Source organism: Delphinapterus leucas, chromosome 19 (assembly GCF_059928025.1).
Source record: "Delphinapterus leucas isolate spDelLeu-1000000601 "Yukka" chromosome 19, BTC_Dleu_Yukka2, whole genome shotgun sequence".
NCBI classification, from domain to species: Eukaryota; Metazoa; Chordata; class Mammalia; order Artiodactyla; family Monodontidae; genus Delphinapterus; species Delphinapterus leucas.
The window spans coordinates 65172088-65195207 of record NC_143147.1 but is presented as its reverse complement, the minus strand read 5'-3'; the positions used below and the strand labels follow the sequence as shown (position 1 = coordinate 65195207).

The 23120-nt window shown below is 45.8% G+C and overlaps 1 protein-coding gene across 6 annotated transcripts in view; it reads right to left on the bottom strand.

The window, feature by feature from the left end:
- Positions 1 to 23120, bottom strand: part of SLC39A11 (solute carrier family 39 member 11) — a 447715-nt gene that overhangs the window by 321121 nt on the left and 103474 nt on the right. For all 6 annotated transcript variants that reach the window (XM_089901696.1, XM_089901693.1, XM_089901697.1 and 3 more), the window contains exon 4: positions 44 to 202. In XM_089901696.1, coding sequence (XP_089757822.1) covers positions 44 to 202 — 159 coding nt within the window. The remainder of the gene's footprint in view (positions 1 to 43; positions 203 to 23120) is intronic.

Genomic DNA, 23120 nt, shown 5'->3' with positions numbered 1-23120 from the left:
AGACACATCCTGACACAAGAGCCCAAAGCGGAGTGGTACTCACCCGGTGAGGCATGAGGAGGTCAGCCAGGTAGACAAACGCAGCTCCGAGGGTGAAGCCGACAGCCACAGGGAAAAAGGCCAAGGCGCCAAAGCCACCAGAGGACGTAGCCATCTCCACCGCTGGGGCCAGGAGCGACCAATAGGAAGCGGCCAGCATGACCTGCAAAACCACGATAAGCAACAAACCATTAAACCATCCCCTGAAGGCCTTCCAAGTGGGGACTTCCCTCGCTCTCTATGGCCCAAACTGATCCCCACGGTGTCACCTGGGTTAGGCCTTTAATCCTTGGTGGTAGGTACTATCCCAAAGCCACCGCGAGAATTCTAATGTTGTTAAGAACTCAATGTGGGGTAGGGTGGAGTTGACCTTGGGAAGAGGGAGTCTAGTTTGCTGTCATCTAGCCTCTAATTCAGTGGTTCTCAACCATTGCCGGAGACATCTGGCAATGTCTGGAGACATTTTTGGTTGTCACAAGTAGGGCTGGAGGTGAGGGGGAGGTTACTAGTAGCATCTAGTGAGCAGAGGCCAGAGAAGCTGGTAAATGTCTCACAACGCACATCACAGCCGCTGACAGCAAAGAATTATCTGGTCCCAAAGGTGAGTGGCACTGTTGAGAAATTCTGTGCTAACTGAATACTACCAGGACCAGACTGCTCACTACTTCGTGAGCTCTACTGCCTTGGATGTGAGACAGCTGCAGAGTCCCTCTTGCCATGTAAGGTGACGTATCCACAGGTTTTAGGGATTACGATGTGGTCCTCTTTGGGGAGAAAGTCATTATTTTGTCTGCCACATATGCCCTTTATTTAATTAATTCATTTATTTTAATAAATTGATTTTATTTATTTATTTTTGGCTGCGTTGGGTCTTCATTGCTGCGTGAGGGCTTCCTCTGGTTGCGGCGAGTGGGGGCTGCTCTTCGTTGCGGTGCGTGGGTTTCTAATTGTGGTGGCTTCTCTTGCGGTGGAGCACGGGCTCTAGAGCGCAGTCTCAGTAGTTGTGGCGCACGGGCTTAGCTGCTGTGCTGCATGTGGGATCTTCCCAGACCAGGGCTCGAACCTGTGTCCCCTGCATTGGCAGGCGATTCTCAACCACTGTGCTACCAGGGAAGTCCCCACATATGCCCTTTAAATAAACTTTTTGGGGGGCCCTATCATCATTTGAGACAGGCAGCCCAATCTCTTTTCTCTCTCTCTCTCTTTTTTGGCCGTGCCATGCGGCTTGCGGGATCTTAGTTCCGTGACTAAGTTCGTTGAGTTCCGTGAGTTCGTTGTGGCTGAGGATTTTGAGATGAGATGATCCTGGATCTGGGTGGGGCCAGTGTCATCACAAGGAATCTTATGAGAAAGGGAGATGGGTCAGCATCAGAGAGAAGATGTGATGATAAAAGCAGAGGTCGTCGGGGCTTCCCTGGTGGCGCAGTGGTTGAGAATCTGCCTGCCAATGCAGGGGACACGGGTTCAAGCCCTGGTCTGGGAAGATCCCACATGCCGCGGAGCAACTAGGTCCGTGAGACACAACTACTGAGCCTGCGCGTCTGGAGGCTGTGCTCCGCAACAAGAGAGGCCGCGATAGTGAGAGGCCCGCGCACCGCGATGAAGAGTGGCCCCCGCTTGCCACAACTAGAGAAAGCCCTCGCACAGAAACGAAGACCCAACACAGCCAAAAGTAAATAAATAAAATTTTAAAAAAGTGACTGTACCATTAAAAAAAAGAAAAGAAAAGCAGAGGTCGTAGTCAGAAAGGAGAAGCTAGAAGATGCTTTGCCGCTGGCTTGAAGATGGAGGAAAGGTTACAAACCAAAGAAGGGTGGCGAGCTCTAGAAGCCGAAGAAGGCAAAGAAACAGAGTCTTCCCAAGAGCCTCCAGCAGGGACACAGGCCTGTTGCCAGCTTGATTTTATCCCAGTTAAAACCAGTTTGGACTTCTAACCTCCAGTACTGTCAGATGATACATTTGAGTCGTTTTAAGCCACTACACCTGTGGTACTTTGTTACAGCAGCAACAGAAAACTAACATAGCATATAAAGGCATACGTTACTTTTTTTTTTTTTTTTTAGAGCAGTTTTAGGTTCACAGCAAAATTGAGCAGGAAATACAGAGAATACCCATATGCTCCCTGTACCACATATGCACAACCTCTCCACTACACACATCCTACACCAGTGGTACATTTGTTACAATCAATGAACTTACACTGACACCTCATTATCATCCAAAGCCCATAGTTTACATTAGAGATCACTCTTAGTGTTGCACATTCTATGAGTTTGTACAAATACACAATGACACGTATCTACTATTCTGGTATCACAACTAGTAGTTTCACTGCCCTAAAAATCCTCTGTGTTCCAACCTTTTCATCTCTTTCTGCTCCCCTGCAACCCCTGGCAACCACTAATCTTTTTACTGTCTCCATAGTTTTGCCTTTTCCAAAATGTCTTATAGTTGAAATTGTACAGTCTTGCAGCCTTTTCAGACTGGCTTCTTTCACTTAGTCATATACATTTAAGATTCTTCCAAGTCTTTTTGTGGCTTTACAGTTCTTTTTAGGTCTGAATAATAGTCTGGATGGACCACGGTTTATTTATCTATTCACCTACTATAGGACATCTTGGTTGCCTCTAAGTTTTGGCAATTATGAATAAAACTGCTATAAACATTGTGTGCAGACTTCTGTGTGGACATAACTCTTCAGTTCACCTGGGTAAATACCAAGGAGTGTGACTGCTGGACTGTATGATAAACCTTTTTTTTTTTTTTTTTAAGAATCCCCCAACATAAGTGACTTCCCTGAAACTGTCAACACTAACGAAGCTCCTTTAAATGTCGGGCATTTTTTAAAATCTGGATGTAGTGACATATTAACTAGCTGATACAGAAGCGGGAAGTAGTATATCTGATTAACCTTCAATTACCCCTAAGAGGCAGGGCCTGGAAGCGATAGTCTAGCAAAGAGGAGGTGGTAACCACTGGGCCCAAGGCTTCAGGGAATGAACTCAAAACACAAGTCATTGTCAACCAGTCCCTTTATGACTCCAGACGGTAGATACCAAAAGTCCTCCTGCAGCTGCAGCCCTGCTTATAAAGGCAAACTGGGCTGGTAGTGTGACAGGGAAGAACAAATCTGACTCTATATTGGATCTGTTTCCTTTTCTTTAACCTTTGTATTCTATTGCTTTTTTTTTTTAACAGATCTTCATTGGAGTATAATTGCTTTACAACAGTGTGTTAGTTCCTGCTGTATAACACTGAATCAGCTATACATATACATATATCCCCATATCTCCTCCCTCTTGCGTCTCCCTCCCACCGTCCCTATCCCACCCCTCTAGGTGGTCACAAAGCACCGAGCTGATCTCCCCGTGCTATGCGGCTGCTTCCCACCAGCCAACTATTTTACATTGGTAGTGTATGTATGTCGATGCTACTCTCATTTCGCCCCAGCTCCGCCCTCCCACCCCATGTTCTCAAGTCCATTTTCTATGTCTATCGCTTTATTCCTGCTGAATGGATAAAGATGTGGCACGTCTATACAATGGAATATTACTCAGCCATAAAAGGAAATGAAACTGAGTTATTCGTAGTGAGGTGGATGGACCTAGAGTCTTGTCATACGGAGTGAAGTAAGTCAGAAAGAGAAAAACAAATGCCATATGCTAACACATATATATGGGATCTCAAAAAAAGAAAAAGAAAAATGTATTCTATCGCATTTGCTACAAGTTAAGAATGTTGCCCGTAGCTTGAAATATACAGGATAGTCCATTCTTAGGACTCTGACTAACACTTTTCCATTCATACAGAGAGAAAAAGTTGCAGAACAGAGAATAACATCTGTCTTAAGGGAGGCTTGTAGGAACATCATGACCTGACCTACTGTGGGCAGCTGCAAGAACAAAGGATTCTGACACCAAAAGTTGGCCACAACCAACCACACCCCCTCCCCTTTTAGTATAAAAGAAGTCTCAATTCTAACTAGGGTAAGATGGTTCTTTGGGACATTAGTCCACCATTTTCTCAGTCTGACGGCTTTCTGAATAAAGACACTATTCCTTGCCCCAGCACCTCGTCTCTCGATGTACTGGCCTGTCGTGCCGTGAGCAGTACGAGCTTGGCCTCAGCAGCAGCAGCGCCAGACCTAAAGATGTGAGACGTAAACGTGAGGAGCTGGCCATCGTCCCTCCCTGTTCCTGCCTCTGTCTACAAAAGGAATGCATAATCAGGTTCCCGCGCACGTGACAGGGGCCTCGCTGCACCCCAAAGTCCTTTTTGCTTCTTTATTCCCCAAAAGAAAATGTAATGCCCAATCAATCAAATGAGCCATGGGAAAGCTTGTGTTGGAGCCCGTCCTCCAGCTAAATGTCGCTAAGACCAAAGCAGCCCAATTTTTTGCTCAGTAATCAAAGATGCTGAAGGGAGTGAGCATTTCAATAACAGCTCCTGAAAAAAAGCGCTGAGGAAAAAAAAAAAAAAATTTGGGCTTCCCTGGTGGCGCAGTGGTTGGGAGTCCGCCTGCTGATGCAGGGGACACGGGTTCGTGCCCTGGTCTGGGAAGATCCCACATGCCGCGGAGCAGCTGGGCCCGTGAGCTGTGGCCGCTGAGCCTGCGCATCCGGAGCCTGTGCTCCGCAACGACGGGAGAGGCCACAACAGTGAGAGCCCCGAGTACCGCAAAAAAAAAAAAAAAAAAAAAAAAAACCTATCTTGTACCACTGCCCCCACCCCCGGCTGTGTGCCGAACCCTCCAGCCCCCCTGCCTTGGCCCAGGCACTCCCACCTGTGAAAATGCCAAAACATCAAGACCCATCTCTCATGCCCTTTCTTTCAAGCATCCTACACCCTTTGCCTGAGTCCACGTATATCATGGATGGGAACGTGCAGGATTTAGAAGCAGGTCCGAGTTTGGATCTTGGCTCTGCCACTTACTAGTTGGGGAGTCCTAGACAAATAACCTAAGCTCTCTGCAGCTCAGTTTCGAGAAAACTAAACATGGGGGCAACAAACCATTTAACAAGGTTGTTTTAAGAATTACATGGGGCAACGCGTATACCGCAGCAATCCAATTCCTGGCAGGAAGTACGTGTTGAAGCTGTGCTGTGCTGGACTCTTCCCTCCCCCCGAGCATGCCTTCACTCAGCAGGCTCGCACCCTCCTCCCCGCCTCACCCTCTCCCCCTCTTCTAGGATCAGAGCTGTGCTACGAGCAGCTCTGCATGCTGGTCCCACCCATCTGAGTGGTCCTGGACGGAGCAGCTGTTCACTCTTTGTGGCCCAGATGAGTGCTCTGTTATCCTTGCTAAGGAAAGGGAGCAATGGGGGCGGAGAAACTGGAAGAAGGCGTAATCAGGAAGTGATTCAACACTCACTTTTTAGTCTATTACCTAATTTTAAAGTGATTTCACCTTCCAAATCAAGTACTGTATAGGCTCATACTCAAATGCCTCCACTCCTCTGACAAACACGGGATGAGTGATGGTTTAAAATAACGGAGTTTTTCTCGGGCGTGGAAAGAAGTTGACGGAACTTCCAGAGCTTCATGGACTCTCCACTGAATAGTCTACTGACATAATCACACCCTTACAGGGTTGAAAGGGATTTTAGGAGGCTCTACCTAGACCAAAGGCTTCATTTAACAGATGGAAAAACTGAGAACCAAGGGGATTCAGTGGCTTCCCCAGAGCCGCAAAGCAAGCTCATGACATCCAAAGCTGACTACATCACCCCGGATCAACTTAGTGCCATCCTTCGGCCCTACGCTGACCCAGAGACTTCTAAGAAATCCTAAGAGCTGCAGAATAAACACAAGGTTTAAGCTGCTGTCTTCCTTATCATCGGGCAAAGCATCCCAGAGCCACAGGCCGGGATGAATCAGCCTTAGCAATAACCAAATGTCATCAATCCCATGGACATTCTCCACTATTGTGATAGGAGCTAGTCCAAGAAAACCCAGCACTAAGGAAATATTTGGCGACCAGTAAACAGTGGTAACGATCTTGTTAAACATGGCCCTCTGCGAGATACATCAGACCCTACAAACCTAAACCCATTAATAGCCCCTAACTGCCTTAGGGGTAGGGAAACAAGTAATTATGTAGCTAAAACTATGATTCCCTCCTAGCCGCTCAGCTAAAGCTGGGGTTTCAAAACAAAGCCACAGTTTATTATACTGTGAGCCTAGGGCTCTGAACTGAAGGCAAACCTTCCCCTCTTGCAGACAGCACCTTAAAATAAGAACACTCTAACGCAACATGTATTCTGGATTGGATCCTGGGAATAGAAGAAGAGCATTAGTGGGAAGACTGGTGAAATCCAAGTAAAGTCTTGGGATCAGGTAGTAGTAATGTACCAATGTTAATTTCTTAGCTTTGACAAAATGTACTGTAGTCACATAAAATGCTCACATTAGGGGAAACTGGATAAAGGGTATATGAAAACTCCCCGTACTATTTGTGCAACTTTTCTGAAAATCTAAAATACTTGCAAAATCAAAGAGTTTATTAAAAATTAATAGTAACAGTTACTGAGGGACTTCCCTGGTGGCGCAGTGGTTAAGAAGCTGCCTGCCAATGCAGGGGACACAGATTCGAGCCCTGGTCCGGGAAGATCCCACATGCCATGGAGCAACTAAGCCCATGCGCCACAACTACTGAGCCTGTGCTCTAGAGCCCGCGAGCCACAACTACTGAGCCCACGTGCCACAACTACTGAAGCCCACGCACCTAGAGCCCATGCTCCGCAACAAGAGAAGCCACCGCAACGAGAAGCCCGCGCACCACAAGGAAGAGTAGCCCCCGCTCACCGCAACTAGAGAAAGCCCGCGCACAGCAACGAAGACCCAATGCAGCCAGAAATAAATAAATAAGTTTATTAAAATAAAAAGTTACTGAGGCCTAAGAGAAGACTGAGGGGGATCATTCCAGCTGAGAAGCGTGAACCGTGCACACAAAGATTTGAAGCCAAGAGAGCCCAGAGTTTGCTTTCTGGGGTCAGCGAAGCACTTGACCTGGGGCCACGCTATTCCCAGTAGTCAGAGGGGACAGCGTGCCTTACACGCTTCACTTCCTTGAGACCTACAGCCTCCTCTCTGTGGTTTAGAGAAGGTGAGTCACTCTCCCAAGGGCGCCCTGCTGGAAGTGACAGAGCTGGGATTTGAAACCCAGGCCATGCCCTTAATCCTGAAGCTGTGTACATGTTTCAAATTCTTTAAAAACATCACAGCAAGATCCTTTTTGACCCACCTCCTAGAGTAATGGAAATAAAAACAAAAATAAACAAATGGGACCTAATGAAACTTAAAAGCTTTTGCCTAGCAAAGGAAACTATAAACAAGACAAAAAGACAACCCTCAGAATGGGAGAAAACATTTGCAAACGAATCAACGGACAAAGGATTAATCTCCAAAATATATAAACAGCTCATGCAGCTCAATATTAAAGAAACAAACAACACAATCAAAAAACAGGCGGAAGGCCTAAATAGACATTTCTCCAAAGAAAACACAAAGATGGCCAAGAAGCACATGAAAAGCTGCTCAACATCACTAATCATTAGAGAAATGCAAATCAAAACTACAATGAGGTATCACCTCACACTGGTCAGAATGGCCTTCATCAGAAAATCTACAAACAACAAATGCTGGAGAGGGTGTGGAGAAAAGGGAACCCTCCTGCACTGTTGGTGGGAATGTAAATTGATACAGCCACTATGGAGAACAGTATGGAGGTTCCTTAAAAAACTAAAAATAGAACTACCATAGGACCCAGCAATCCCACTACTGGGCATATACCAGAGAAAACCATAATTCAGAAAGACACATGCACCCCAATGATCACTGCAGCACTATTTACAACAGCCAGGTCACGGAAGCAACCTAAATGCCCACAGACAGAAGAATGGATAAAGAAGGTGTGGTACATACATACAATGGAATATTACTCAGCCATAAAAAGGAATGAAATTGGGTCATTTGTAGAGACGTGGATGGACCTAGAGACTGTCATACAGAGTAAGGTAAGTCAGAAAAACGAATATCATATATTAACGCCTATATGTGGAACCTAGAAAAATGGTACAGATGAACCAGTTTGCAAGGCAGAAATAGAGACACAGATGTAGAGAATAAACGTATGGACACCAAGGGGCAGGGGGGTGGGGGGTGGGATAACTTGGGAGATTGGGATTGACATATATACACTGATGTGTATAAAATAGATAACTAATAAGAACCTGCTGTATAAAATAAATAAATAAAATAAAATTCAAAAAAAATTAAAAAAATAAAAGCAATATCCAACAACAGCAACAAAAAGAAATATCTTTAGGGCGTGTCACAGAGTTTTGCTTTTTTGAAAAAAAAATATTTTAAGTGTGAATTAATGTAAGGATTTTGATTTTAAGTAGGTAAAAAAAAAATTTAGACAAAATGACCCCCAAATCATCGTAGTATTGGGAGATGATCTTCCAGGGATTTCTCCATGACCATGCAGACCAGGCCTTCTGAGCTAAGAACATGTTTGATAAGCAAACATGCTTTGCGAGCTAGAGATAATATATCCTAGAAAGATTTGGAGATGAAAACTCTTCTCTCCTAACACATTTGCTTGTACTCCAGCATAATAACCTACAAACTCCTTACCCACTCCCTTGGAAGAGAATTCCTTAATGAATAAGATCTCCCTCTGGAGGAAGGGACAGGCAGCTGTACTAGCAGGTCCCATGTAAAACTGATCTGCCAGTTTTGTGTTTCGTCTCCTGTAGTGCAAGCCCTGCATGCACAGGTAAACCACTGACTCTCATTCTATGGCACTTTAGCAGTTGGGGGGAACTGCTTCAATCTGCCGATTTTGCTGAGAGTAATAAATGGTCCCTTCCTCTGAAAAAATAAATAAATAAAAACAATAATGCTCAGAATATCACCTACTCAGTACATCTAATCAGAGAGTAATTCCCTTCTAAGTATAATGTTCAATGTCGACGATGTTTAACTAGCAGTATTTGCTGTGCTAATGTATCAATCCTAGTGCATTTCTGAATGTCACAAAACGTAACTTGTAGACCTTCTAGTTAAACACGGCTGATGGAACAGAAGCTGCTTGCTCCGAAATAGGGTGAAAGTAAAGGGATGAGGAAGAATTCAACCACAAAGACAAAAGGACTGAGAGGAGACGGCAGTCATGGGGTTTTGGAAGCTAAAAGAGGGAGCAGGTAATGACTGACTGACCCCCCACACACACAAGAAGGCTGACACCTAAGCCCAGTGGAAGCAAGGGGGTTCACCCCACAGGACCCCAGAACAGCGCAGGGATGGAAGGCCCTGGAGCCACTGGAAACAGGCCAGTAAAGAGGACTGGTGGAAAGCCTGCATCAGAAGCCATGGCACCCCAAGATTCTTCCTGTATCCCATGCGGCCAAGCAACCACGGTACCAGGCACTCATGGACCCCCGCCAGCTAAGGGGTGGGTACCACACTGAGAACAGGAGGAGAAAGGGAAAGTCTACATGCTGAATGGGAGGGCCCAGCGCACTCCGATCGCAGCCCAGCCTCTTCCCCAGCCCGTCCACCCTGACCCCCTGGGGGCTGCTCCCCCCAGAGCTCACGTTCCCTATATTCCTTGTGCAGGTGTCCCCACGTCAGGCTCTGCTTCTGGGGAAGCTATAGACTTGCCTCCCTGACGCCCCTTCTCAGGAAGATACTCAAGGATGTGTTTGCTCTATGGTATGAGGGAGCAAAACAAGAAAGTCGATGACAGGGGAGAGGAATGAAGGGCATCCCCAGGTTGGTGGTAAAAAAAGGATGTCAAAGCGACAGTTCAACAGGCTCAGAGAACTAGACCCCAAACGGGAAGAGGGGCTGGAGAGCTCTGGGAAAGAGCAGATTCAAACCCTATAGGTTTGAATGTGTGCAGGGGAGATTTTACACTTCTCAGTGGGAGACTCGTGGCCGATTAATGACAGGCCCAAGAAACTAGGCAAAGGGAAAAAAGGAGACCATCACTAACTCTGGAAAACACCAAAATTGCACAAGAAAGGCAATAAGTGAATACCATTTACAGTCTTAACAATGTAAGCTATTGTTTATTACTAACCAATGTACTTCTCTGTGTGGTCAAATATATACGACAGAAAATTTGCCATTTTAAAGTCTAGACAATTCAGTGGCGTTAATTACATTCACAAAGGTGTGCAACCATCAGCACTTGCTCCAAACCCTTTCCAGCCCAAACAGAAACTCCGTAACCCCGTGAAGCAATAAGTGCCCGTCTCCCCTCCCTCCAGCCACTGGTAACCTCTAACCTACTCTCGGTCTCTGTGAATTCGCCTATTCTAGACACTTCGTATCTGGGGAATCCTACAGGATTTGTCCCTTTGTGTCTGGCTTATTTCACTTAGCATAATGCTTTCGGGATTCATCCACACTGTCACAATTTCATTCTGTTTTGAGGCTGAACAATATTCCATTTTTAAGCTGTGACTATCGGACGACTGAACTAACCTAAAAAATATAACGTACCACCAGGTGGGGATAAGAGAACCAGATCCTCATCTTCCACGCCAAGAAATCACGGGAGATGTTTAAAGCTGAAAAAGTCAAGAAACATCAGAGTAGGGCCTCCCTGGTGACGCAGCGGTTGGGAGTCCGCCTGCCGATGCAGGGGATGCGGGTTCGTGCCCCGGTCCGGGAAGATCCCACATGCCGCGGAGCGGCTGGGCCCGTGAGCCGTGGCCGCTGAGCCTGTGCTCCGCAACGGGAGAGGCCACAACAGTGAGAGAGGCCTGCGCACCGCAAAAAAAAAAAAAAAAAAAAAAAAGAAACGTCAGAGTAGCGTGCGGTTGAGCAATGTAGAGGCAGAAAAGTGAAGGAACAGCTAAAACGGTTGTTCACCCTATCCCTAAGTAGGAATCGGGTGGGCAGGTCGGCAGCCTCTTTATCACAAGCCCCGTAAAGCGGCCTGACTTGTTAAACGACACGTGCATCTATCTTGGGGAGAAACTTCTTTAATAAATTGATAATACGATTTTAAAATATGTAAATATACAAGTAAATGTTATAAATAAATGTATATGATTTCTTTTAATGTTTTAACCAGAGAAGACTCTGAATTCACAGTGAAAACCCAATGCGGGAAGAAGATCCTATGGACAAAAACGGAATTTTCAGACGTGTTTCTGCATGATAATGAGACACCCGCCTGGACTGTGTGTTTTTGTTGAAGGCTCCTAAATCGCACCCTTGACACCAAAAGGCCAAATGGGACTTTTGGAGGAGAAGACATTTAAAATCAGCAGACAATCAACTATACATGAATAAAATTTAAAAATTGTTTTAATGTTAAAAAAAAAAAAAAAGCAGCAGACATTTGCAAGCTCTTTCTCAAGTTGCCTGAGAGTAAAACCCCCCATTCCCCTTCCATAGTTCCCCAAACCTAGCAAAACTCCTATGATTCTTTTTCTCAAAATATCATGCAAAATGCCACAGGGATCCATATTTTATAATGCTATTAATTTCCCTCTGGTATCAGGGGTACCGGCATAGAATAATCAAAAACAATCAGCTAAACACCTAGCCCACAGCAGGCAAACCTTTCCATTTCTGCTTAAGTGCTCATTTGGGGAAAGTTTCAGCTCTGGAAATATACATGCATTTGTGAAGAGTTTCTTAAGGGCTACATCAGAGTAGTCTGGCGTGATGGGTGCACTTAAGCATTTCTTTTATGACAGTAATGACAGCTTAAAGACTGGAAGAAAATCCAAGCTAAAACAAAATTTCCCTCTTAATAAAAAAAGGGGGAGGAAATTATTGCACAAAGATTATGGACAACACTCTGAATATCAGTATCAGCTATTCAATGAGTACATGCTGCTAAAGAAGGTACACATGGAAGTCTACAGAAGACAGAAAGAGTTCAGAAATAACAGCACCCAACTCTGAGCCCGCCACAGACTAGGTCCTTCTTAAATGTTTGCCGAAGCACATGAGCATGGACTCTACCCCAAGAAGGCCACTGCCTAAATAAGGAACGGGCACAAACTTGCAATTCATATAAATCAAGGCAACAATCGCTCCGAAAGTACGGAAGCCAGTAATGCCTCTAAGTTCTGTCTCCATATCAGATGTTAAATTAATTTTTAAAAGTCAATCGACAAGTACCTAATCAGTGACTATTCCACGACCAACATTATGCTAGACCCTAGGGGGCAGGGAGGGAGGAAGAAAGGATACAAAGGCTGATCTGAGTCCTGCCTTTGAGGAACTGGCTATGTCCCACAATGAGAGAGGCAACAGAAGACGTCTGAAAGGCATCAAGAGTGACAAATGAAGAGAGCCTGCTGTCATTCCAAGAAAGGAGATGACAACGTTGTTAAAAAATAAAACACCAAAGAAAATGTGGTGAAGGGCTCTTGAAAGTTGGACATGGTTTGGAAAGGAAAATAAAGGTGTGACCCTCTAGTTGGGAAGATCCGTGCGAGCAGTCCAGGAGGCAAGCTTGCCAAAGCTTACGCTGTGGGCACTGCAGGGTGATCTGCCTGGCAGGGGTACCATGAGATAGTTGGGTATAAGAAGAAGCCTGGAAGAATGGCTTGGCCTCAAGGCAATGAGTGGGCTGTTTCCTGCTCTGGTTGCACAGTAGAATTGCCTGGAGTTTTCCAACTACTGGTAACCTCTAATCTACCCTCTGTCTCTATAAGTTTGCCAGGGCCCCTCTACAACTACTGGAACAGACTCTCCTGGATGGGAAAGCAACAGCCCAGGTGCCGGGCTACTGACATGATCTAGACAGGAGACAGTGAAGGCCTGACCAGAATGGAAGCAGAGGGATGGGGAGGAAAGGGGAAACCAGCATGCGACCCTCCAGAATGAGGCCGCCCACATCCATTCAGTATCAAGTCACCCATCAGAAGCCAATGCTGGGTGGCCACATAAATTCCGCATTGACTCAGCTCTCCGATGCAGCCTGGCAATTCTTAGTCATGACTCAAGCCTGAATCCAATTCATAGGGGGGCTCTATCTGTAACTAATCTTTTATCAAAAAGCCCTCATAACATACCAGCTTCATATAATTTTACACAATGAAGCCTAAAAGCTCAAAATTATAATCATTTACATTCAGCCTCAATGATAGCTATTAATTGAGGCAGACTCGCTTGAGTGACCTAAGTCTTGCTAGCTACAACCTACCCGGTGAAAATGATGCGCAGGGGCCTGGCCTACCAGTTTGCATGTGCTCTCCAAACTAGGAAAGAGCACTTGAGCTTAAAAAAAAAAAAAAAAGTCTACCCTATGACCCAGTAATTCCTCTCCTAGAGACCTGCTCCAAGAGAAATGAAAACATACGTCCACACAAAGACTTACACAGGACTGTTCACAGTAGCTTTACTCAGAGCCTAAACCTGGAAAGAACCCAAATGGCCATCCACAGCAGAACGGACTAACCCACTGTAGTCCATTTATAAAATGAAATATTATAAGCAATATTTTTAGCAATAAAAAGAGAAGAACTACGGATATCATAACGACATAGAGGAGTCTCAAACTCATTACACTGAGTGAAAGAAGCCTGTATATAAATACACACACACACATACAGCCCTACCCTGTGTGATTCCTTTTAAAGCACAAGTATATGCAAAACCCATTTATGGTGATAGAAATTACAAAGTGGTTGCCTGAGGAGAGGCGGAACTGACTTAGGTAACAGAAGTTTTTTCTGAGGTGACAAAAATGTTTTTGATCCCATTTTGGGTGGCGGGTAAACAGATGTATACAATTGTCAAAACCCTTTGGGCTGACACTTGAAGATCTGGGCATATTATTACATGTAAATTGTATTCATTTTTTTTTAACTCTTAGGAAGGCTGCCCCAGATTCCAATGAGCCATATTTGCACCACAGATAGTATACTGTGCATCCAGGTTCCAGGGTCCACCCTAAAATGGTTCCTCTGGGGATAGGCTTGGGTCATCCCACACAATCACCAAGCACCTGCAAGGCCCAGGCCCGGAGCTGAGAGTCAGGCCATTCTTAAACCTAAGTGCCAGCAGTGTTAGAAAAATCTGTCAATCATACTGCAGAGGATCTCCCAGCATCCATTCTCAGAGACCACAGGTCTCCACTGGTGAGGTCCTACCTACACTGTAGTTAAGTGCCTTAAAGGTAGGACGACCACCCAAGACATATCTGGCCTTGGAATTTACCAACCAACAACCTAATTCTAACTTCCTCTGCCAAAAGCAGAGGAAAAAAGGGCTGAAAAAGAGTTAGCCATCAATACATATATACAATGGAATATTACTCAGCCATAAAAAAGAATAAAATAATGCCATCTGCAGCAACATGGATGGAACTAGAGATTATCATACGAAGTGAAGTAAGTCAGAGACAGAAAGGCAAATATCGTATGCTATCACTCATATGTGGAATCTAATTTTAAAAAATGATACAAATGAACTTATTTACAAAACAGAAACAGACTTACAGATATGGAAAACAAACCTATGGTTACCAAAGGGGAAACATGGGGGGGAGGGATAAATCAGGCACCTGGGATGAACATACACAAGCTACTATATGTAAGATAGATAACCAACAAGGACCTACTGTATAGCACAGGGAACTCAACTCAATATTCTGTGTTAACCTATATGAGAAAAGAATCTGAAAAAGAATGAATATATGTGTATGTATAACTGAATCAATTTGCTGTACACCCGAAACTAACACAACATTGTAAATCAACTATAATCCAATAAAATTTTTAAAAATAATAATCAAAAATCAAAAAAAAAAAAAGAGCTAGCCATCGAGCTCAGTCTTGCTGCAAATCTAAGTTCCTAGACTGGAGCGCCTACCAGCAATGACCGTAGTTACATTTAAAATGAGACCATGATGCTCCAAAGTCAAATAATATTTAGACCTTTTGCTTGTGTTCGCCATTCCTCTTGCACAGACCCACCGCTGTGAATAACAGAGAGGTGTAAGCATGCATTAGTCCTTTCAAGGCACATTCAGCCAAGCTAGATGTGGGAGGACTCCCAGAATCTCTCAGCCTGCCAAAATCATTAACTCCGTGTAGACTAAAAAAGAAAAAATGGGGGGGGGGGTGTCCTTATCAAATCTCTTCACCAGCTGGTCATCAAGAGAGTGAGAACGTGATGCTGCCCAACGCAACCTCTCCGTGGCACCCAGCCACCCACCCATCAGCACCCTCTTGACTTTGGCCTATTGATGGACAACTGCACCAGCTGGTCAAGCCTCCTCACCCCAACACCACCACTCACTCACGCTGATCCAATCTGCTCCAGATCTGGCTGGGATGCAAGATCCGCGAACACGTGAAGGAGAAGAGAAGAGTGAGCCATCTGGCTCCATGGAGAGAAAACTCCAAGGTCTAAGCTGCTTCGCTGATTCCCCTCCAGAGAGGGGACAAACCACCAAACCACTGGCTCTGGGGCTTCCCTCCTGGCTCGAAAGAAATCGTCAGGGAGGCTTAGGGACGGGATCTTCAAGGTCAAGAAGGAAAGGTGCCGCCCCTCGTTCCAAACGAAATCACTCTTTGTTTTCGCCACACGTGAAAACCTGGGTTGTCAAAAGGGAGGCAGGAGACTGCCATCAGTACCGTGGCTGTGATCCTGGGAGATGGAGGGCAACAGGTCCAGAGTAACGGGGCAGAATCTCAAGAAGGGACTGGGTGGAGGATGAAAAAAAAAAAAAATCCCACCTAGGGCTGCCTGATTTAGCCAAATAAAAATACAGGACGTCCAGTTACATCTGAATTTCAAATAAACAATGAATTTTCTTTTTTTTTTTAAGTTTTTGGCCGCACAGCATGAGGGATTCTAGTTCCCCGACCAGGGATGGAACCCGCGCCCCTTGCATTGGAAGCGCGAAGTCTTAACCAGTGGACCACCAGGGAAGTCCCACAATGAACATTTTTTTTATTTGAGTGAAAGAAGCCTGTATATAAATACACACACACACATACAGCCCTACCCTGTGTGATTCCTTTGAAGCACAAGTATGTGCAAAACCCATTTATGGTGATAGAAATTACAGGCTTATACTAAATACTATTTATCTGAAATTCCAATTTAGCTGACCATCCTATATTTTATCTGGTAACCCTGGCTAGCCCCACCAGCAATTCTGGGGCAGATCTCCCATCTTTTTTTTTTTTTTGTCTCTCACTCTCTATGAAAAGCAATACTGAGTAGTGGATAGAAGGCAGAACTCTGGAGTCGGACTACCTGATTCAAATTCAAGGTCTACCACGTCAAGCTCCCAGCTGGGAGACCGTAGGTAAATCTCTCCAGGGCTCCTATTTCTTCATATGGAAAATGGAAATAATAGTGACACTCAGAAATAAAATGGGATTAATAACAATAACAACAACATTTACATAAAGACTGAGTGTATGCCAGGAACTTTCTTAAATCCTCCTAACATTAAGAGTCAGGTACTATTATTATCTCTACTTCAGAGATGGGGAAACTGAGGCACAGAGAGGTTACGTCATTCACAGTCGTTACTAACAACAGTAGGCAGCAGAGCCAAGATGCAATCCCAGCCAGTACGGCTCTGGAGTCCCTGACCATAACACTGTCCCCAAGGTGGTGCTGATCTCCTAGAGCTGTTTTAAGGATTAAATGCAATAAAGCATCTAAAACACTTAGCACAAAAAGTGCCCGGGCTTCCCTGGTGGCACAGTGGTTGAGAGTCCGCCTGCCGATGCAGGGGGCGCGGGTTCGTGCCCCGGCCCGGGAAGATCCCACATGCCGCGGAGCGGCTGGGCCCGTGAGCCGTGGCCGCTGAGCCTGCGCGTCCGGAGCCTGTGCTCCGCAACGGGAGGGGACAGAACAGTGAGAGGCCCGCGTACCGCAAATAAAAAAATTAAAAAGTGACCTATGATAAGAGCCAATGACTGAAGAAAATAACCAAACAGGAAAAATGGAGGCTCTCAGAGGGAACCCAGGGGATTCAGGGAGACAACATCTGTTAAGAGAAAAACCTATCATTACTATCATAGAGCTATGGATGCAGGGACTATATCCATGAAAAAGCACAGGACACTGGAGAAAAAAAAAAAACCAAAATCAGGAGAACAAGAAACCGTTTTCAGAAATGGAAACTCTGAAGACAACGACAACAAAAAAAACATTTGCTCTTTTTATGGCGTTAAAGTCGATGAAACTCCCCACCATGCAGAATAAAACAGCCAAGGTTTTATAAGAAACCAGGAGAAAGGAGAGGAAAATGAGCAGCTCGGTCCAGGAAGTCCAATAGCCAACCAATAAGACTAATAAACAGAGACTAGAGGACCAGCGGGGGGAAGCTATTAAAGGAACATCAAATAGCATTTACCAGAACTAAAAGACACTGGCTTCCAAATCGAGAAACCGCAGAATAAATTTACTCACAAAAATGGGGGAGAAAATTTCTCAAGAAACAGACAAAAGTGATTACTTCTAGAAAAGAGGACGGGGCCATGGGCAGGGGCGGGGAATGGAGGGGACTGCTGTTTGTTTCTTTCTAAGCCTTTTATTAACAGTTACTCATTCTACATGGGTGCATCTATTATTACTCTGATAAAAATAAACAATGGTTCCAAAAATTGAGCCCCACTTATATGTCCAAAAAGTCATTAGTGAAAAATACCACAGTTATGTATGCAGTGTAATGAGCTTCAATTATCCCTCAATAAAGATGAAAACAAATATTATGGTCAATTTGTGTAATGGAGTACCATGCAACCCCCAAAATAACAAGAAAAAGGTCAAGATTTATTGTGAAAGAACACTTTTTAAGGATTATGTGTGGCATGATCCCATTTTTAAAATTATGTGTGAACAAAGAAAGTACAGAAGAGTATGTTGCTGAGAAGAGGGATTTGGAGGCGTCTCCTGGGGATGAATAAGAGGGATGTTTAGTAACACCGAGGACCACAGAGTGGAGGAAAACTCTTCCAAAACCATAATACCCAAGTTCACTGATTTATATCAATCCCAAACTCCTCATGTGTCCTCCACCATTTCCCTTGACATGACATAAGAATGATCAACAGGCAATGGACATTTGCAATGTGCCGATCACTGTGCTAAGTGCTTCAAACGCATTTACTCATTTCATCTGCATAGCAACCCTATGATGGAGACAATACTATGATCTCCACTTAACAGATGGGGAAACTGAGACTTACTAAGTCTAAGTAACTAGCCAAAGCTCACACAACTCATAAGTTGAGAAATCTGGACCGAACCCAAGCCAGGTGACTCCAGGGCTCATTGTAACACCAGAGTACATGTCTGCTAAGAAAAAGGCTTTACCTCTCGGTGCCCAGGGCCTCCCGCCTGAGCTCAACCCACACGGCTGATGGTTTGCGACATTTCCTGGCATGACTACATCCTGAGAATTTCATCATAATTAAATCGTGGGGAAATTTTCAAAGTGCTTCAGAGATGTAATGAGTTTACATTCAATTAGTTTCTTCCTTCATTGGAAGAATCAGAAAGACCGATTTCCTTACAGACTCAGCAGGGAGGGTTTCTCACTGCCTATTTGGAGATTTCATTCTGAGATTCCAGGAACCTAAATCAGTGCACACAGAGGATCTGGAGAAATTGGGCTGGGCCTGTAGGCAGCCAACCCCAAAGAAAATCTCAAACGCACGTGCCGCACTCATTTAACACTTATCTCAAAAGTACCGTCTACAAGGGACCAAGTCTCAACAGTGAAAATGACAGCCTCTGCCTTCTAGGCACTTCTACTTTGGGAAGGAAGAAGAATGAACAAGCAATTAGCATCTAGAGACAGGTGCAATACAGAGTAAGTACAAAGAGCTACAGATGCTTGTCAAGGGGTATTAAGTCCCATCTTGGAGGGGGCTGAGAGATTATAGTGGAGAAAATGAGATGTCAATTTCCCTAAGAAGGAAACTTTCAATGGCAAGGATCTGGAAGGGACCAGGCTCCCAGAGGAACAGAGCAGGCAAATCCTCAGGGCTTTCAGAACCAGGTCCATAATGAGAAAGACAAGGTGGAGTGGATGATAGGCAAACTCTCCCTGGAACAGTTGGCAACAATTTACTTCCAACTCAACTTGCACAGTGCCAGGCGCATTCCTGTTCCAAGCCAGTTAGTTGTATGCTGGCTCTCACTAGCAGGGAGGGGCTCTCCCTCTCCAGAGACTACATGAGGTAAGTTCGCACTTAGGGTGGTCCACATTGACTCATAAAATGGGGGTACGAAAATATTCAGGCACACTAAGGCTCTCAAAGGAAGCACAAATCTATGGGGCGGGGCGCTTAGGACTTATCCTTCCTCTTGCATCCATCCATCCATCCATCTCCATCCATCCAAATCCATCCATCCATTGATCCATCTATCCATCCATCCACTCATCTATCTATCCATCTATATCCATCCATCCATCTCCATCCATCTATATCCATCCATCCATTCATTCAACCATCCATCTATCCATCCATCCATATCCATCCATTACTCATCCACCCATCCATCTGAGCATCTGTTTGTTCGCTACATCAAAAAAAAAATATTGAGAGCCTCCCATATGTCAGGAATACTTCCTTAGCCTCTTTACTGATTTGCTCTTTTTAAAATTGCAGTGGGTTTCCCTGGTGGCGCAGTGGTTAAGAATCCGCCTGCCGATGCAGGGGACACGGGTTCAAGCCCTGGTCCGGGAAGATCCCACATGCCACGGAGCAACTAAGCCCATGTGCCACAACTGCTGAGCCTGTGCTCTAGAGCCTGCGAGCCACAACTACTGAAGTCCATGCGCCTAGAGCTCCGCAACAAGAGAAGCCACCACAATGAGACGCCCACGCACCGCAATGAAGAGTAGCCCCCACTCACCGCAACTAGAGAAAGCCCGTGCGCAGCAACTAAGACCCAATGCAGCCAAAAATAAATAAATAAATTTGTTTATTTATTTTTTTAAAAAATAATAATAAAATAAAATTGCACTATGCATGACTCCCACCCCTGCCAGGGCACTCTCTATCCTCCTCCTTTCCTTTATTCTCCATCACATGTATCTCTGTCAGACATACTGTATGTTTCATTGTAGAGTTTCTTTATCATGTGACTCTCTCTCCTAGAGTGACAGTCCCAGGAGGGCAGGGGTTTTTGTTTGCTCTGTTAACTGTTTTATTTCCAGTGCCTAAAACAGTCCCTGGCATGCCCTGGGCTGGGGCGAGGGGGCAGGAGGACCACTGAAGGCTCCCTTTTTTCCCCTCCTGCCCTAAGCATCCCATGCACAGGTCAGACAAAGGAGTCCAGCATGGAACACGGCACACTCTTCATCTATTATATGCAAATAATAAAACCTACAAGCGACAGGATTACTGGGAGGGTCAGATGAAGTAATGGATGGGAAAGGGCTTTGAAAATTATGAAGCAAAACACCAATGTCATATAACAGTATTTGGGACTCATGAGCCCATAAGATGCAAGTGTCCCCTGAAGTGCACACATGGACACGCCCCTCCCCATGGATTTATTTATGCATAATTACAAAGTGTTGCGCACATTCAAATCGGTAAAATCTATTTAAAGGTTATGCATAGGCAATGACTTCTGTGCCCCTTCCTCCTGCCTTAAATACGATACTAATCCGTTTTCCCCTGGTTTACACATTTAACAGATATATATTCTTTCCACCCTCCTGGAGAACTCACTTACTTAGCCCCAGGGCTGTCGTGGTTGATTTCTTCACAGAAGACCAGAAACAGCTTCAGAAACAGAAAGGTTTCCAAAGAAATGAAATGCTATAGCAAAAAAAATAAGAAAGAAAGAAAAAGAAAAGAAAATCTGTGTACAGGTAAGATGAAGCCTTCCCTTCCCTTGCTTGTCAATTGCATGATTCTCGAGCAGCTGAATCTCCATCAGGCCTGATGTTTCTGTTCCCTTCACTATTTGCAAGTCCAGGAGGGTATCAGCTCCTGGCCTCGAGCCAAAGTCAGATGTGGGATTGAAAGCCAGGGCACCCTGATAGCAAAGATCAGCTTCCACGGGCAAGCTATTAAAATGTTTGTCTCGCTGGGATTTCGTTCTCTCTTTGCTCCAGAGAGCACAGAAGCATTAAACAGTCATGACTGGATTTTTCCTCCCACCATGTTCTCAAGGTAGGAGGGGAAGAACTTCAGTCTCGGTGGAGCCGTGACACGCCTGCCTGGAGGTTACAGGACTTGCCACTAATCATGGGGATCCTAAGCAGCTCAGCTAGAAATGCACCCCAGGCCTCAGGACTCCCTGTCCTAGCCCAAACACTCTCTTAACACTCTCTTTACTACTGCGTCGTCGGCTCAGAGCTCTGCTTCCTGGCCTCAGATGCCTCAAGAGGGGCTCCTCTCCCCCAGGGAAGACATCACTCCTGAGGTCCAATTCCTCAGGCTGGGAGGCATCAGAAGGGAGTGGGAAGGGAGGCCCTACCTCCATCTCATATCCGACCCTGGACCCTGGGTCAGACAAACCTCTCCAGGCCCTGGGAAAGGCAGCAAGCAAGGATGCTCAGCCCATGACCATGGCTCCTCTGAGCTCCACGTTTCTCACCACCCTCGTGGGGGGGGGCGGGGGGGGCAATGAGAGGAGTAAAATCCACAGTTCGGCACCACCCAATGCACTGCCCACACACCTGCCCGAGACACACCGGGACGGGCTTTCTCTCCCTCTCTCCTGCCCTCAGCAAAAGGCTCTTTACAACCATAACTTACGGTCACCAAATGAGGCGGGGACTCCCCTGCAAAGAGGGAAGAAGATTGCTTCCTGAATTTAAAAGGAAATTTGGGGGGCTTCCCTGGTGGCGCAGTGGTTGAGGGTCCGCCTGCTGTTGCAGGGGGCACGGGTTCGTGCCCCGGTCCCGGAGGATCCCACATGCCGCGGAGCGGCTGGGCCTGTGAGCCATGGCCGCTGAGCCTGCGCGTCCGGAGCCTGTTCTCCGCAACGGGAGAGGCTACAACAGTGAGAGGCCCGCGTAACGCGAAAAAAAAAAAAAAAAAAAAACAGAAATTTGGGGACTCAAAAAAAAAAAAATCAAGGTTATACAGGTGCAGGATGATGAAACCAAGAAGTGCTGAAGCATATGGGATATACAAAAGCAGTATTTGACCCACGTCTCTTCCAAATCCACGGCCCGGACACACCCACTCTCAAGAAGCCAAGTGTCTCCCCACAGAACGATTCCAGGGAGATTATACTACTGTTAGCCACAGAAGGCCACCTCACTCAATACTGAGCTAATTCTTGCCTCTAGAACAATGTAGCCCTTGTACTGAGAAAAACTGAGCCAGAGCCCTTTCCTCCCAGGAGGCCAGAGCACCTATGACTCATCCCTCTCATAAAGGTTCTGCTTCTCTGTTGCTTGCAGAAAACAAATTAAGCTTCACTGGCTCTTCGAATTTCTTCCTCGGGTGTTTAACAAACCGAATGGAAACACAGAAAGCCAGCACTCTGTCTCACTGGGTGGGAAGTCCAGAGGGAAGCTAAGAGGCAGGTGGAAAAACAAGACAAAGGGAGTTCCGGTGAAGCGGACCAGTGACCGCTGGAAATGGCAACAATGAAGGCACTAGGCAACAGAACAGGAAGACTGGTTCTGGAAGGGTAGACTGTCAACAGGCCTCCCCTCTGCAAGGGAAGGGGGGAGATGGCAGAGCAGAGCCATGATGCTTTGCTGGCTCCCCCTGCTAAGAACGAGAGTATTTCCCAAGCCCCTGAATCTGGTGGGGCCTGGCAACTTGCTTTGGCCAATAAAACATGGAGGAGTGACTGTGTGTAGAGTCCAGGCCTCCAGAGGCCTGGCGGTTTCCACCTGCACATTCTTGAACTCCTCCACTGCCCTGTAAGGAAGGCTGGACTAAGCTACTGACCCATGAGGTGGACAGACCCCATGTGTGGACAGAGGGCCAGACAACTAACTGGTAGCAATGAAGGCCCTAGACCGTGGGTGAGGCCCTCTTATACCCTCCAGCCTAGCTGAGCTGCCAGATAGATGCCTGCAGCCTCACGAGTGACCCCAGGCGAGCCCAGAAGAACCACCCAGCTGAGTGCAGCCAACCCAGAAGCGT